The following is a 17,987-nucleotide window of genomic DNA, read 5'->3' as shown; positions in this document are numbered from 1 at the left end:
TCTCGTCAGAGATCAGTCTTATCATCCAGGCTCTTCAAGCCTGCTCCTTTACAGGTCCACAAAAACAGTGAATCAACCCCCGGTATCAGAATCACAAGAAACTAACTTTGCAACTTACAGAAAATTAATCACTTTTGAGAAAGTCTTGCAAACCGCTTTGGCATGACTTATGGTTGGTGAGCACACCATGTTTCTCACTACTTTATCTGAATGTATTAGTTCAAATGGATGCCGTAGCATTTTGTGGGGGGGGGCGATGTATAACTAAATGAATACTTTAAAAAACCCACAAACTGCCTGTTTGTTTTAAGGGACGCAGGGCAAATGCCTTAAGTGGCTCTGCAGGAAACGCTGCAAACTGCACAGCTGGAAGCTTATTGAAGAGTGAGCCATTCAACCCATGGTGACAGGCTTCTTTCCCCCTTAACACTGGATTTCCTGGAATATCAAGTAAGAATATGCAAATTCAGTGAACAAGTAGTTTATGTGATTTTTGTTTATTCTGGAGAGATAGTTTGCCTTAATGTAAACCTACTCCCAGCAAGAAAGAACTGATCATGGATCAAAAAAATATGGATACAATAAATATGAACTGGTATACAATTTATGCCTGTACACAAAAAGACTGCCCCATAGCCATAGAAATTTACAATATCAGTGCAACATGTAGTTATTTTCCTTACTATGACACTACACATTGTAATTTTAAAAAAATTAGTAAGCACAAGCAACTACATTTTTCTATATTTATCATCTGTACAATTCCTAAACAAGAAATCTGAAAGGCACAATTGTTTATACAACATGTACAAAAATGGCTGAAGTGGACAAAGAACAAGAAAACATATTTCTTCTAAATTGATCTTAGTTTACAATTTCACAAAACATAATATCTACATCAAAAATGTGCTTTTATGGAAAAGAGCTTGTTTAGTAAGAAATCATGAAGTATGACTTCCTTTTAAAAGGACAAGTGACAGCTACTCAAAAACAGTCCTGCAAAAATTATGTTGCTATCACTAGTCTGTCTTCATCATCACTGCTGACGTCACTGTAATGCACAGTATGTTGCACAGTTGCCACAGGCTTTCCGCTGTTATTTTGTGGAGGAAGAGTTTGATTAGGAGATTTACTCACTGCTTCAGCATTCACCTTTAAGTGCCCCATTTCAGAGTCTGTCAGCACCCCGAGCCTCTCAGCAGTTGTTTTGTTATTGCGTGCCTCTTGAAAGCTGGTTTTACTGGAACAGCCTTCTGCTTTGTCAGTTTTATTTGGTTGTCCATATTTCCAGTCTGTAGTATCTGACAAGTCCTTCAGGGCACAATTTGCCTCAATTTGAGGAGAAATCTGAGACAATAATGTACAGGTCACCTTATTATCATTTACTGCAACAGGAAAGTTAGCTGGGGTCCATTCAGTCCTATTGGCACAACGTTTGGTTGTACAGTACGTCTCATTACTTTTTTGATCTTCTGTTCCTGTGGTGATGGATGGAACAAGAGTAGACAGTTTCACGATTTGCACTCCTGAAACAGGAGTTTGTAAGCATGGTGTACTTTGAGTCTGTGGATTTGTTGTCAACACTTGGAGATCAACAACATTAACTGAAAGACTGGAAGGGCACATTTTTGGGCCTATATTTGAACTTGCCAAACCTAAAAGGTTTAATGTCTCTAGGCCCAAAGAATTAATGGTTTGAATATCTGAACTGCTAGTACTTTGCAAGTCAGAAATGTTTACTTGTTCCAAAGGCAAAAGTTTATTTGTTTCTGGAACATCCGAAGGCTTTGCGTTGCCAGTTGCTTCCATTGTATCTTTACAAACAGGGCTTGTTGACTGATGAAAAACATTAACAGCGGTAAGTTGCATTGGTCTTGTCTGGATTGGTACAAAAGTGGAATATGCAGTTAAACCTAACTGGATGCCACCCACAGGAAACGTGCTGCGTGTTGTGTTGACCTGCTGTTGAGAATGAAGAGGCAAGTGGCTGAAGAGGTGCAAAGGAGGCTGTTCAGCCAACAGTCCTTGATTCTCTACCTGCTGCCTTTGATGTTGACTGTCCGACTTACATGGGCTAGATACTGCATAAGTAGATACAAGTGGTCCTGCTTTTTGCATGTGAGGAGGTAGGCTGATGGGTGAAGGCATCTGCTGGTAAATACAAATGAAAATACAAAACACTCAATTAAAAGTTTTATAAACATTAGTGAAAAGAATAATAGAACCCAAAGAGCGACCCCTAATTCAATCATATTTATTTCATTATATCCAAAAAGCTTGTTGAAGAAAAAAACTATGAGAGTCAATCTTCATTCTGTCTTATATATAAACAGATGCAAATATATAACTCTGAATCCAACCACACCAGTTTTCAGAAGCACTTCTTTATAATTCTTTTTAATCAACTTGTTTGTTCGCATTATAATACACCACCAGGCAAAGTGGAACTTAAATCCAGATCTTCGGGATCAGAAGGGACACTGTGCCAGAAGATGCCTCAATACCTCTTTATATGCACTTGTTTGAAACCTCAATTAATCCCCTACACTTGGAAATAATTAAAAATAATGTGTGCATAATTAACAAATCTTGAATTCCTACTTTACAGTCATCTGAATTCTGATCTATTTAGAATCAGTGGTTGGGGTGGTTTGAAAAGGTTTTTAAGAATGGACATCAGAAAATGAGTAGTAAACAGACAAACTTTATCTGACCTTTTGTCATGATGGAATAGGTCATCATAATGACCCCTGTTCTATAGAATGGAGAGGGAAGGAAGAAACAGAACAAGACAGAGTCATGGTGCAAAATTACTGTCAAATAACCTGAAGTGAAAATTGTGTGAACGCTGATGTCATATGAGAATGGGGAAGCAGTTTCATTGAAGGTAGGTTTGGAGGAGGGAAAGTTCCAGGACAAGTGCTGGCTAGAAAAATTGAGTGAAATAGCACTGCGTCAGATCTATGATGCATTTCACCTCTATTTTCCAGAAGCAGCTTGCATGAAATACCGTCAACTGAGTAAGTGAGAATGAGGATTAGTGGTGCTGGAAGAGCACAGCAGTTCAGGCAGCATCGAAGGAGCAGCCAAATCAACCTTTCGGGAAAAAGCCCTTCTCCTGATGAAGGGCTTTTGCTTGAAATGTCGATTTCGCTGCTCCTTTGATGTTGCCTGAACTGCTGTGCTCTTCCAGCACCAGTAATCCAGAATCTGGTTTCCAGCATCTGCAGTCATTGTTTTTACCTAAGTGAGAATGAGGAGGAGTGGGAAGGGGTTTTGGCAGAGGAAGGAGTTGTTCTCCTGAACTCGACTGACGTTTTCTTGAATTGTCAGCCGCTGTTGATTTACAGCTTTATGGATTATTTGCTTCCATATCTCCATCCTCAACCACATTTTATTCCAATATATTTCTGTCTTTGAACTATGTGAGAGATAGTAAGGAATTCCTTCTCTTGAAGGGCATTCATATTTGGAATTCCCTGAGTAAAGAATAGCTGAGCGACATCATAGAATGTATTCAAGGCTGTGTTAGGTAATTTATCGATCTCCACAAGATTCCAGCATTAAAGGGTGTATACAGGAAAGTGGAGGTGAGGCAATCTCCACGTCTTATTAAATTGTGCAACGGTTTCAAGGTTTCTGGGACTATAAGTGGATCAAACATATTGGGACAAGAAGGCCATTAGAACATACAATTAAAAGCTTTATCTCCTTCTCCACCTGCATACTTGCCCCTTGACAATTGAAATTCTCCATTACAATGAGTCCATACTTCTTAAACTTATTTTTGAAAATCATTTCCCCCCCCCAACTATTTGATGATTGAAGATTTAAGTCATTTCCTGACAATGCTATTTCATTTATGAATTACATGCTGTATAACTCATTGACATCCTTGCTTGCTACTGACACTAACTTTTCTGATGAAAACAACACTGCCCAACACTGCTTCTTATTCTTTCCACATCCTTTGTTAGGATATCATTGGGTAAAATATTTAGCTGCCAACACTGCCCGATCTGCAGTCAACTGTATTATTCTGTTGCTCGTATAATTTAATGGCCTTGTTATTAATCACTTCAACTCCAAGAATGTTAGAACTTGGAACAGGAGTAGATAATTCAGCCCCAAGTTTGCTCTGCCAATTTGATCTGATCGTGACTGATCTTACCTTGTCTTCAATTTCACTTTCCTGCCCACTCTCCAAAACCTTTTAACCCATTACTAATTAAAAATCTGTCTATCTCCTCCTTAAATTCACTCAATGTCCCAGCATCCACCACCATCTTGGGAGTGAATTCCACAGATCCATAACACTTTGAGAGAAGTAATTTTTCTTCAGCTCTGGTTTAAATTTGCTACGCATTATCCTAAAATTATGACTTCTCATTCCAGATTGCCCCAGGTGAGGGAGCATCCTTTCCCTCTCTGACTTTGTCGATCACTTTTATCATCTTATACATCTCGTTTCTTCTAAACTTCAGAGATTGTAGACTTAAACTGCTCAATTTCTCTATATCATACACACCTCTCACCTCTGGAATCAATTTAGTGAACATCCTCTGAGCTGCCTCTAACACAATTACATCCCTTCACAAGAAAGAGGACACGAACTGTACACAATACTTCAGGTGCAGTCTCACTAATGCTTTGTCCAGATAAGCAACATTTCCTACTTTTAAAATCCATTCCTTTAGCAATAAAAGCCAAAATTCCTTTTGCCTTCCTTATTATCTGCTGTAACTATACACTAGTTTTCTGTAATTCAGGCACGAGAATACTCAGCTCTATCTGTAACAAAGCATTCTGAAGTTTCTCTCCATTTAGATAATAAGTTGCTTTCCTATTCCTCCAACCAAAGTGAATAACTTCATACTTATCCACATTAAACTTCATCTGTCAAATTTGGGCCCATTCACCGAACATATCCATTTGAAATTTTCTTACTTCTTTGACACTTACTTCCCCACCTATTTTAATACCATTTGCAAATTTGGTTGTACTACTCTGTATTCCCACATTTGAGTTATTAATATAGATTGTAAATAGTTGCAGCCCAAGGGCTGAAACTTGCTATCACCTGCGTCCAGTTCTGGTCGCCCTATTATAAGAAAGATGTGGATGCTTTGGAGAGGGTTCAGAGGAGGTTTACCAGGATGCTGCCTGGACTGGAGGGCTTATCTTATGAAGAGAGGTTGACTGAGCTCGGACTTTTTTCATTGGAGAAAAGGAGGAGAAGAGGGGACCTAAATGAGGTATACAAGATAATGAGAGGCATAGATAGAGTCGATAGCCAGAGACTATTTCCCAGGGCGGAAATGAATAACACGAGGGGTCATAGTTTTAAGCTGGTTGGAGGAAAGTATAGAGGGGATGTCAGAGGCGGGTTCTTTACACAGAGAGTTGTGAGAGCATGGAATGCGTTGCCAGCAGCAGTTGTGGAGGCAGGGTCATTGGGGACATTTAAGAGACTCCTGGACATGCATATGGTCACAGAAATTTAAGGGTGCATACATGAGGATCAGTGGTCGGCACAACATCGTGGGCTGAAGGGCCTGTTCTGTGCTGTACTGTTCTATATCCATGTCTATGTCTATGACTAGTTATATCTTGCCAACCCGAAAAAGACCCATTCATCCTGACTCACTGCTTTCTGTTCTTTAGCCAATTCTCTATTCAAATTAATAAATTACCTCTAATCTCACGTGATCTTACTATGCGTACTAACCTTTTGTGTGGTATCTCATCAAATACCTTCTGGAAGTCCAGATAAACTATTTCCACAGGTTCCCAATATCCATATTGCTTGTTACACCTTCAAAGAACTCTAGCAAATTAGTCACACATGATTTACCCTTCATAAAATAATGCTTGTATTGTTCGATTGTATTTTGACTTTCCCAATGTCCTGTTATTACTTCCTGAATAAAGGAATTGTGAGGTGGCACAGTGGCTCAGTGGTTAGCACTGCTGCTTCACAGCGCCAGGGACCCAGGTTTGATTCCAACCTTGGGCGACTGACTGAGTGGAGTTTGCACATTCTCTCTTTCTGCGTGGGTTTCCTCCGGGTGCTCCGGTTTCCTCCCACAGTCCGAAAATATGCAGGTTAGGTAAATTGCCCATAGTGTTCAGGGATGTGTTAATTAGGTGCATTGGTCAGGGGTAAATATAGATTAATAGGGTAGGGGAATGGGTCTGGCTGGGTTCCTCTCGGGAGGGTTGGTGTGGACCTGTTGGTCTGAAGGGCCTGTTTCCACAATGTAGGGATTCTATAATTCTATTCTAAGTTTCCAACCAGGAGAAAGTGAGGACTCCAGATGCTGGAGATCAGAGCTGAAAAATGTGTTGCTGGAAAAGCGCAGCAGGTCAGGCAGCATCCAAGGAGCAGGAGAATCGGCGTTTCGGGCATAAGTCCTTCCTGAAGAAGGGCTTATGGCCGAAACATCGATTCTTCTGCTCCTTGGATGCTGCCTGACCTGCTGCGCTTTTCCAGCAACACATTTTTCAGCGCTAATTTTTCAACCACACATGTTAAACCAACTGGTCTGCACTTTCCTACTTAGTGCATCCCTGCTTTTTGAATTAGGAATGTTATATTAGAATTTCCCACATTTAGGAAATTTTTGAATATTGTAACCAATAGATCCACTACCTCTGTTGCCACTTTATTTAATTCCCACATGTCGGCCATCGGCCCTGGGAACTTGTCTGCTCTCATTTTTAATTAGGTCTTTCATTGTTACTTCCTACTTGTTTAGTCCTGGAGTAACTACTATTATGTTTCAGTCTGACCTTGGTCTCACTACTTCTTTCGTTTATCCTTAACTAGATGACTTTGTATTACCTCAAACCCACAATCTACTTTCCTAGTTTAAATTCTTTCTGCAGTCATATTTGTCTTTTCTGCCAGGACCTTGGTCTCAGTCTCAGTCTGGTTCAGGTGCAGCACATTCTAGCTACATCAGCTCTTCTAGTTTCAAACATATTACCTCCTTTTCTTAGCTCTTATTTTCACTTATTCCGTTTTCTTCTGTCCTGATGAGCTTTCCATAATCTCTTATTTACCTACCCCCTTTCATATCTATCTATCGCTCTCTGCCTCTGTGGGCTCCATCTCCACCTATTCACTCACTTCCCCAATCCCTGCTTTGGCTTCAGTATAATAACCACTTTCTCCCAGCTGTTAACAGTTCTGATAAAAAGTCACCAGACTTGAAATATTAACTTTTCTCTCTTTGCACAGTTGTTGTTAAACCTGCTGAGCTTCACCAGCAAGTTCTGTTTTTGGTGTCAGTACTGGAACTGAAGCAATGTCCTATGAACTGGAATTCTTACTAAAACTTTCAATCAAAGACAGTACAAGTAACATGTTTGAGACGTTTTCCAAGTCTCTTCAATTAAAAATGCTGTCTACAGAATCCTTTGTGGTAACGCTGATGGTAGAGATCTGTGCTACACCATTTCCACATGACATTAAAATATGGCTGAGCACACTGGACAGACCAAAAGCTCAAGAAACCAGAATTCAAAGTGCACTGTGTAGCTGGAGAAGATTACAGAAGAGAAGAGGTTACGCAAGGATTTGAAAATAAGGTGGCCAGTGTGCAGCCTAACCAGGAGCCGATGTATGTCAGCACAAGGCTGACAGGTGAATGGGAGTTGGTGGAAATAAATAATTTGTTTCGTCTCTGTTTACAGAGAATGATGAAAAAAATGAGTACTGCCATTCTATGAAAGAGCATGCATCGTAAGTTTCGTACACTTCCAGCTCATGATCCAGCCAAGGAGAAACCCAAAGCTTAAATTTTACCATGATGTCAGGAGGAGTGGGTGTATGTAACTGTTTGAAAAATAAAGAATCCGAGTCACTGCCTACCTGATCTCCTTCTAACCTACCTTTCCTTTGTGTTTGGGTCTCTGATCTATAAAGTAATGTGCATGTGAGTGGCCCTAGGGGGCAGGGGAAATCCTAATTTCCAGTGCACAGGTGCAGAGAGTTGTGAATGAGACCCAACATTATTAATGGTCAAATATAGTCACGTATGGGTTCAATATTTTCAGGTTAGAGAATACATTTATCAGCAAGAATGGATATTAAAATAAATTGTAAATTACCACATTATAGATGAAGGAAATAAGAGGTAAATGTTCACATATTTATCAAATGCAGAAAAAAAACTATTGAATCAATCATTATCGTGTGAGGGCACCAAAGCTCATTGACCAGTTTGAGAAGCGACTGCATATTTCTGATATATGAATTACAGCCGCTCACTATAACTGATAATGGCATTATCTTCATATTGCAACAAATGTTTTCACTTGTACAATATGTTTATGTTCCCTGCTTGCACCATTTTATCAGGACCTCGCACATAGATTAACAAAAGTAAAACCCCTGAATCCCTCAGAATCGTTTGTCATTAGCAATTATGGAAGAGCAATGAGAACAACTGGCTGTGTTTTCAGTTTCAACATAGATTCTCAATGTTTAAGGTATTGTATAGTGTTTTGCATCAAAATGATTTCTAAAATTAGGCTGCATTAAGTATTTCCTTGAAGGCATTATCTCAATTAATTTAGGAATGCAGATTCAGTTCACTTGAATACTGAGAATTGTGTGTGAAGAGAAGGGATTAAATGTTCTGGTAGTTATTAGAGAAATGCTCAAGTAGCAACAACCAAGGAATAATAGAAAGAGAAACTGCCTGGTTTATCCACCCAAACACAAGCACTGTGATATTACACATTGTATATGGCTATATAATTCATAGAACGATCAATAGAGCATAAATATGGTTAACACATCTCTTTATTGCTGATTACTAATGTCAAATAAAAGACTTAAAATCCCTTCAGTTTTGAGGAAGGGTCACTGGACTCGAAACATTAACTCTGATTTCTCCCCACAGATGCTGCCAGTCCTGCTGAGCATTTCTAACGTCTGTTTTTGCTACTAAAATCCCTTTGTTCACTGTATACTGTTGAAAGATACGATTTTCAGTCAGCTAATTATTCACCATGTAAATTTAAATTTCCCAAGAAGAGGCACACCTTGACTATAAGCTACATTAAAAGCAGTGTCAGAACGCAGTGCTTCCACACAGCTGGTGACCATTACCATTGGAATACAAGCGCAATTCTTCTGATTTGTACGAGCATTATGGGACCAATTTTATGTATCAGTGGCAAGCTTTGAAAAATGTGACACAATTTTTTCATTACACATTTGCTGCAGGACAGTAAATCACTGAAGGCATCGTCTCAAAGTTTAACTCCAAAACATAATGCTTAATTATGTTAGTGTTTTTAAAATAGGAAGCTGTTCGTTTAAAGGTCATCACTAAGTTGATATAATTGATATACTATTTCAATATTAATGAAAGTATTTAGACGCATTGAAGATGGAAAGATTTAGCCATTCAACCCCTCAAGCCTGCTCTGCCATTCGATTTGATCATGTGGGTGGCACAGTGGTTAGCACTGCTGCCTCACAGCGCCAGAGACCCGGGTTCAATTCCCGCCTCAGGCGACTGACTGTGTGGAGTTTGCACATTCTCCCTGTGTCTGCGTGGGTTTCCTCCGGGTGCTCCGGTTTCCTCCCACAGTCACAAAGATGTGCGGGTTAGGTGAATTGGCCATGCTAAATTGCCCGTAGTGTTAGGTTAAAAGGGGTAAATGTAGGGGTATGGGTGGGTTGCGCTTCGGCGAGTCGGTGTGGACTTGTTGGGCCGAAGGGCCTGTTTCCACACTGTAAGTAATTTAATCTAATCTAATCTTAATCTCACCCTTCCCCCAAATTCCTTGACCCCTTTAGCCTCAAGAACTCTATCTACCTCCTTTTTGTAAATACAATGTTTTGGTCTCAACCACTTTCTGTGACAGTGAACTCCACAGGCTCACTACTCACTAAGTGAAAAAAGATGCACGTCATCTCAGTCCTAGAAGGTTTATGCCTTGACCTTAAACCATTACTCCTAGTTCTGGATTCGCCCACTGTTGGAAACATCTTTCTGGCATCTAAACTGTCTACCCCTGTTAGAGAATTTTATAGGTTTCAATGAGATACCCCCTCATTTAGTGAACACAATCCTAACCAAATCCATCTCTTCTCATACATCAGTCCAGTTATCTTAGGAATCGACTGGTAAACTTGATTAACTACAAGAATTTAGGAATATGCATATGAACATTATTGTTCTAGTTATAAAAACTAATATTCAAATCCCTTATTTTGTCATTCAGGCTATTGATTAAAATAAGAGATATGCTATAGAATAAAACTCACACACCTTTAAATTGTCCATGATTTTCTTTCCAAGCTTTTCTTGCACATGCTGATTATCAGGTGTCATCTGGTAACCAGAAGATTTTTGATCAGCCTTAGGTGATGTATCTCTAGTTGCTGTGGACATAACTTTGTCCTCTTCAGTTGCACAGAGATGGACTGGTAAGAACTTATGTTGAACTTTATCAGTTTCAACAGTAGCATTCTGTGTAAGCCAGTCAGCAGACAGTACCTCAAGACTGTTGCTCAGCTCAGTAGAGTTATTTGCTGTCCTCACTAAACCAGCAGCCACAGAGATCGAGACAGTAGTCAGCGTACCAAGCTGGTCATTTCCCTGTATGTCGTGCTGAGGGCTAGCTGTTACTGAAGGAGTAGCAGATAATCCTGTTTCCCCTTGACTGTCCTCCTCATCATCATCAATTTCATAATCTTCATCATCCTGACCGTCTGAGTCTTCAACATCAGAGTACAGAATCTCATGTCCAACCTTTAGTTTGTCACCTGTTAAACAAATCAAACAGAAAAGTAGTGGATTAAATTTGACTGCCTTCTGTACTGTAATAATTCTGTGATAACAAATAACCCTGTAATTAGTTTTAGTGCATGAAGTAAAAACCTGCTTCTGCAAATTAACTGTGTTTTGAAAGTTTTACTGATTTGAACAAGAGGTGATACAACAATATCTTTTATTTCACCAAGTGGGCTAAGTTCACTGAATTTGCCTTGTTATGATTTCTTGGTTAGAGACAAAAAAACTGCAGATGCTGGAATCCAAAGTAGACAAGCAGGAAGCTGGAAGAACACAGCAAGCCAGGCAGCATCAGGAGGTGAAGACTTCTTTGTTTTGATTTCTGCCTTGCATTGGGATATTTGCGCCCGTAATGTGGTGCTGTATATCTCTGTATAAGCAAACACTCATTAGACCAGGATTCATTTTTTTTATTCATTCAGGGGACACGGTCATCACCAGCTGGGCCAGCATTTATTATCATTATTGCCCTTGGAGAAAGTGGGGGTGAACTGCATTCTTGAACCGCTGCAGTCCATTTGGTTTAGGTAGACCAATATTATCATTAGGGGTTTCCAGGACTTTGAGGTACCAATTCTGAAGAAGCAGCAATATATTTCCAAGTCAAGATGGTGAGTGGCTTGGAGGAGAACTTGTAGGTAATGGTGTTCCCCAGTAACTTTTGTCCTTCTTGATGGTAGTGGTCATTGGTTTAAATGGTCCTATCAAAAGGACCTTGGTGAATCTCTGCAGTGCATTTTGTAGATGATTCGCAATGCTAAAACTTGAGAGTTGGTGATAAGAATGTCTCTTTGTGATATAGCCAATTAAATGGACTGCTTGTCCTCAATGTTGTCAAACTTTGAGTATTGTTGGAGTCCATTCTGATAGTTCCCTCATACATGGAACAGTTTGTGGAAGGTATACCCATGCAGGCAAGTCTGGAGTATTCCAGCACTCTCCTGGTGTGTGCCTTGAAGATTGTGAACAGGCTTTGGGGAGTCAGGAGTTGAGTTACTCACTGTAGGATTTCAAGTCTCTGCTCTGCTCTTGCAGATATAATGATTTGGAGATGCTGGTGTTGGACTGGGGTGTACAAAGTTAAAAATCACACAACACCAGGTTATAGTCCAACAGGTTTAATTGGAAACACACTAGCTTTCGGAGCGTCGCTCCGAAAGCTAGTGTGCTTCCAATTAAACCTGTTGGACTATAACCTGGTGTTGTGTGATTTTTAACCTTGTAGATATATTACTTATCTGGCTAGTCCAGTTCAGTTTCTAGTTAACAGTAACCCAGGGATGTTCATAATGGGGGAATTCAGTGACATTGAATGTCAAGAGATAATGATTAGATTCTCTCTGATTGGAGATAGTTTTTACAGCAGTTATGTGGCACTTGTTGGTCCCAATCTAGATGTTGTTCTGATGAATACGATTTATAATCAGACTACCTTCTGTAAAAACATAGCTTGCGGGTTTAGAAGAGAATTTCATTGGTTGTCATATACCTTTTAAATAGTACACAAAAGGAGCTAACGCTTGACAAAAAAAAGAACAGTGGATGCCAGAAATCAGAAATAAAAAGATAAATGATTGGAAAAACTCAGCAGGTCTGGCAACATTTGTGGAAAGAAAGCAGTCCTAATATTTTGGATCCAGTGAACATCCTTCAGAGGTCTGCCAGACCTGCTGCATTTTCCCAGCCATTTCTGTTTTGGTTGTGGAAGGAGTTACACTTCCTGACCAATGCCATAATGTTTAAAACATTCCTTTCATATTTAGTACTACAGTTACATGTGTAAATATTTAGGATAAAAAACAGTCTGTTTGTCTCTTCATAGATGCTGCCAGAGTGCTGTGTATCTCCAGCATTTTTGCGTTATGTTAGATTTCTAGTGTTTGTAATATTTTGCTTTATTTCCTAAGATTGCCACATGGCCCTATTTTACAGATCAAAAACAGCTCTGCATTTTTAACAGGAGATTCAAATCAGGGCTCCTTCAGAAATCTGGAGCCATACGTCCATTCTGATAGTTCCCTCATACATGGAACAGTTTGTGGAAGGCAAACCACATGCCTTTTCCCACAGTACTCAGTTACTATATCATGTAATTTAAAGCTTGAGCATCACACACAGCCACTTTGACAACTGGTATCCAAGGGTAATTGTGTAAACTAAGAGTGAGGTGAGGGTGTCAGGAGAGAATGGTGTCAAGTGGATTGATATAGGGTCAGGTGAGTAGGATGTCAACTGGTTACAGGATTAGGGTAGGGTGACAGGTGGCAAGATAAGTGATGGAGTATTTAGGGAAGTTCAGAGTGGATGGGAGATATTGGGTGTGAATGTTATAGTTGGGTCCTAAGCGCAGGGGATGGAATTGAGTCACAGGTATTGTCAGGGCTGTTACTGGTTCCAGAGTGGGGGTCATTGTGTGTGTGTCATGATAGAGTTGTCTGTGCTTCCCATAGGAGAGTGGTGTGAAGTCTTATAGTAGGTGAAGGGAAGGGTATTGGATCCTGAGGGGGGAGGAGTTGGTGTTGACTTATTGTCTTTGTGGGTTTAAGAGATCAGGGGGAGGTACAGTTGGGATGCAAGTGTTAGATTAGTTCTTCAGTTTAAGAGTTACTCATGAGTTAGACTAGGTATTTGAGTTAACCTTTTCCTGAATAACTATATCCTTAACTTAAGCTTAACCCTCCAAATTCTCTGATTTACATGGAAATTTTTGGAGTGTTCCAGGCTTTGGGGGAATGTCCAGCGCACCTTCATAGTCTTGGGCAATTCGCTTGGAGTTTGCTACAAAAGGGATTCCTCAGAGCCTTAGATGTGATGTTTCAAAAATGATTTCAAGCCATTGAAAAATCTAGGCCAAATAGTTTGAGTGTAATAACATCTGAAGGATCTGGTCTCTTGGTGGTGCTGCGGAATGAACGTTTGAAGCGAATCTGGACCAGAAATTTGTGTGTTCTGATTTTTCAATCCTGGACATTCATAATTTTCTATTCTTGATTCTGAACAATCCCTGCACCCAGCTCATTTCATGAGTGCAGCTTGACACAGGCTGCAGTGGTCTCTGTAATGCTGCTGGTGGCCTCTGCTCATTTATTAGACTCTGTTAGGTATTCACATTGAAGCACAAGGAGTATGTCATACCACATTAAGGAAAGAGTTCTGCTTCAGTGATGCCATGTTAGGGCAATGACGGAACCCAGGAAAGAGGCCATGTTTCTGCCAGACGACAGGAAACATACGCAAATGAAGCTGAGAAGAGAATGATAGCTGATAGTAAGGTAGATTAATGTGACCAGGACACGCCAAGAAGCGTTGAAGGTAAGTGAATAACCACACAAATGGTTTAGGCAAGTGACTACATCTGAACATCACATCTCACATCTACGAGGTCATCACCACTCCAATTTCACTACTTAATGCAACATACCCATGTCACTCACTCAGCAGCACACACTCAGTACTCATAACTAACTTTTTCAAAACATTATACTCCACACTTTCAGTTATGCCAGCCTCTCTCTCATATTTTCGCACACCTTTGCATACTCTCAGCTAGTCAGCAATTGCAGGTACATAACCCTTGAAACACTGATATTTTGTCCTCTTTCTTTCAGGAAAAGGTAAAAACCAACAAATAAGAATCCAACAAAACTAGCTGAGGAGAGGTCCACTTCTTCCCTCAGCACCTTTGAAACGATTCACAGAATTATTATCACATACCCCACAAACGCTAGTGGCAAATGTTTCTGAATCTATCGACGATGATGGTAAGCTACTGCTTTATGTATATTTCTTTGTTCACCCTTTCGCCCCATACTGATTGGTGAATTGCAGATGGAATGGCTGGAGGTCTACTGCTTTCCTCCTCATCCTCACTTCCCGTGTCCTAACTCTTTTTTTGTTTACTTTCAGGCAATTAAGAACAGCCAGCTACTCAATCACAACAGCTTCAGGAAGCACAAAAACATGTTGTGATGATGCTGTCACTTTAAAAAAGCTATTTTGCCCTTTTCTTTTGAAGAGAAGTTATAAAGGCAGAGGTGCTGAAAAGTCTAGTTTAAGAATGGAAGGGGAATCACCAGTTCTCCCAGTTCAGGTTTTTTTTTTAAGCTGTAGCAGTCACAAGATGTGTGAGTCCAGAAGTGTTGCAAGCTTCAGTAAAGGATTCCTCTAACTTTCTCTGAAATCTCTCTTTGGATGTTGTTCCCTCTTGCCTGTAAGAATCTGTGTTTGAATTTACCTTTTTGTCAAGGGGTGAGTTTATGAGATGTACTGGAACAGTTAATTAGCAATAGTTACTGTGTCAGGTTGTTTAAGTTTTCCAATAGTTAAGTTATTTTAAATTCCGCTTTTTTTTGTTTGTGTTTGAACTGGTGTGTTTAAATAAATTTTGATTTGCTCAAAGCCGAGTGGTTTGACCAGTTGCATCACACCTGGAATGCCAACTTCACATGTGCCTTTAAATTAAGAAAAAGTTAGGGTCTAGGCTAACTTCTTAGAATATTTTTCAGAGAATTTGGTTTGGTCCATAACAGAGTAGATAATGCGGCTCATTAAGAAGCAGCTTCTCAAAGCAGTCCAGCAACCGGTGTTCCAGAAGATTACAAGTATTGTTGAGGGTGTTGTCCCACAGAAATGACATTGCCACTGTACAGGATACACGTCCAATTCTCTCAGGAGTGACAACATTTTGCTTCCACTTACATCACTCCACTACGGCACTTGCTTTTGCAGCTCAGCCAGCCAGTCCAGACTGCACTAATTTATGTCACAATGATAGCGAACGCTCAAAGTATATGCTCAAAGCCCACAGCTGCTTGAGGAAGTCCTGCTAGGCCATCTGCAGATGTCCCCAGTGAAGGATGGCCCTTGAGTGCACCAAGAATGCTGTAATCACTGGGACAGGAAGTGTACCTGCAAGACCAGCAAGGGCAGTACCAATATCCACACAGGGCATCTGTTAATGCTTTGGAGTAGGATTGTAGGGAGGTAGCAATCTGAGGGAGACAAAAATGATGGAAACAGAAATCAAAGAGAGAAAAGCAGAAAGCAAAAGTGGAAGGCAGAAGAATGAGGACCAGTAGCTAAAAGGGTATATAAAATGTCAAAAGGATAAGGTTAAAGATTCTATCTCTGAATGGAAGAAACATTCACAATTGCGTGGATGAATTAACAGTTCAAACGGTCATATGATATGATTGCTATTACTAAATCACAAACGCAGGGTGACCAAGGCTAGGGAATGAATATCCAAGGGCACTCAATCTTTAGGAAGGACAGGCAAAAGGGAAAAGATAATGCAGTGATATTGTTAGTTAAAGATAAAATCAATGCAATAGTGAGAAAGGATTTTGGTGTCGTGGAATCAGTCTAGGTGGAGATAAGAAGCAACAAAGGACAACAAACATCAGTGATATAAAATAAAAATAAAACAGAATTGTGGATGCTGGAAATCTGAACCGCAAACTCAGAGCACTGGAGAAATTCCAGCATCTGTAGATATAAAGCAGAGTTACTATTTCAAGTCCAGTGACCTTCTTCTGTTCTGCTGATTACTTGACTTACTCTCCACAGATGCTACCTGACCTGCTGAGCTTCTCCAGCAATCTTTGCAGCATCCATGAAAACGTGGGGAGGACCCAGAGGACTGCAGAATTGCTAATGTTGTCCCCTTGTTTAAGAAGGGTAGCATTGACAATCCAGATAATTACAGACCTGTGAGCCTGATGTCAGTGGTAGGGAAGCTGCTGGAGAAGATACTAAGGGATAGCATATACACCCATTTGGAAGAAAATGGGCTTATCAGTGGTAGGAAGCAAGGTTTTGTGCAGAGTAGGTCGTGTCTTACAAACCTAATAGAATTCTTTGAAGAGGTGACAAAGTTGATTGATGAGGGAACGGATGTAGGGGTCATATACATGGACTTTAGTAAGGTGTTTGATAAGGTTCCCTATGGTAGACTGATGAAGAAGGTGAGGTCGCATGGGGTCCAGGGTGTACTAGCTAGATGGATAGAGAACTGGCTGGGCAACAGGAGACAGAGAGTAGTAGTGGAAAGGAGCTTCTCAAAATGGAGACCTGTGACCAGTGGTGTTCCACAGGGATCCGTGCTGGGACCCCTGTTGTTTGTGACATACAAACATTATTTGGAGGAAGGTGTAGATTGCCTCATCAGCAAGTTTGCAGATGACACTACGATTAGTAGAAGTAGCAGATAGTGAAGGGGACTGTCAGAGAATACAGCAGAATATAGATAGTTTGGAGACTTGGGCAGAGAAATAGCAGATGGGAGTTCAATCCAGACAAACGTGAGGTGTTGCATTTTGGAAGATGCAATTTCAGAGCAAACTATACAGTAAATGGAAAAGTCCTGGGGAAAATTGATGTACAGAGAGATCTGGGTATTCAGGTCTATTGTTCCCTGAAGGTGGCAACGTAGGTCAGTAGAGTGGTCAAGAAAGCATACAGCATATTTTCCTTCATCGGATGGGGTATTGAGTATAAGAGCTGGCGAGTCATGTTACAATTGTAGACTTTGGTTCGGACACATTTGCAAAATTGTGTACAGTTCTGATAGCCACATTACCAAAAGGATGTGGATGCTTTGGAGAGGGTTCAGAGGATGTTGCCTTGTACGGAGGGTGCTAGCCATGAGGAGAGGTTGAGTAGATTAGGATTATTTTCATTGGAAAAGAGGAGGTTGAGGGGGTACCTGACTGAGGCCTACAAAATCCTGAGAGGTGTAGACAGGGTGGATAGCAAGAAACTTTTTCCCAGAGTGGAGGACTCCATTACTAGGGGTCACGAGTTCAAAGTGAGAGGGGAAAGGTTTAGGGGAGATATATGTGGAGGGTGGTGGGTACCTGGAATGTGCTGCCAACGGAGGTGGTAGAGGCGGAAATAATAGCATCATTTAAGATATATCTAGACGGATACGTGAATGGGCAGGGAGCAAAAGGATATAGATTGTTTGAAAATAGGCGGCAGATTTATATAGAGGATGTGGAATGGTGCTGGCTTGGAGGGCCAAAGGGCCTGTTCCTGCATTTTAATGTTCTTTGTTCTTCTTTGTAGGCCTTAAAACAGTGTGGTAAGGTAGGGAAGGCACTGTATAGGAAACCTGGATGCATGCAACAAGGAAACTATGGCAATCAAGGGTGACTTTAATCCAGAGAC

At 40.5% G+C, this 17,987-nt stretch overlaps 1 protein-coding gene across 3 annotated transcripts in view; it reads right to left on the bottom strand.

Annotated features, from left to right (window-relative positions):
• Positions 1 to 478: 478 nt before the first annotated feature.
• The window catches only part of hivep1 (HIVEP zinc finger 1), a 210,800-nt gene continuing 193,291 nt past the window's right edge, over positions 479 to 17,987 (bottom strand). For 2 of the 3 annotated variants that reach the window (XM_043719023.2, XM_043719027.2), the window contains 2 exons: positions 10,293 to 10,789; positions 479 to 2,151 (listed from right to left, as the gene is read on the bottom strand). In XM_043719023.2, coding sequence (XP_043574958.2) covers positions 1,006 to 2,151; positions 10,293 to 10,789 — 1,643 coding nt within the window. In that variant the 3' untranslated portion in view covers positions 479 to 1,005. The remainder of the gene's footprint in view (positions 2,152 to 10,292; positions 10,790 to 17,987) is intronic. The other variant, XM_043719026.2, reaches the window with a different exon arrangement.

Source organism: Chiloscyllium plagiosum, unplaced genomic scaffold, assembly GCF_037043375.1.
Source record: "Chiloscyllium plagiosum isolate Xiang-an unplaced genomic scaffold, Cpla_swu_hap1 HiC_scaffold_34, whole genome shotgun sequence".
In the NCBI taxonomy this organism is placed as follows: Eukaryota; Metazoa; Chordata; class Chondrichthyes; order Orectolobiformes; family Hemiscylliidae; genus Chiloscyllium; species Chiloscyllium plagiosum.
This window is presented reverse-complemented; position numbering and strand designations above follow the sequence as displayed.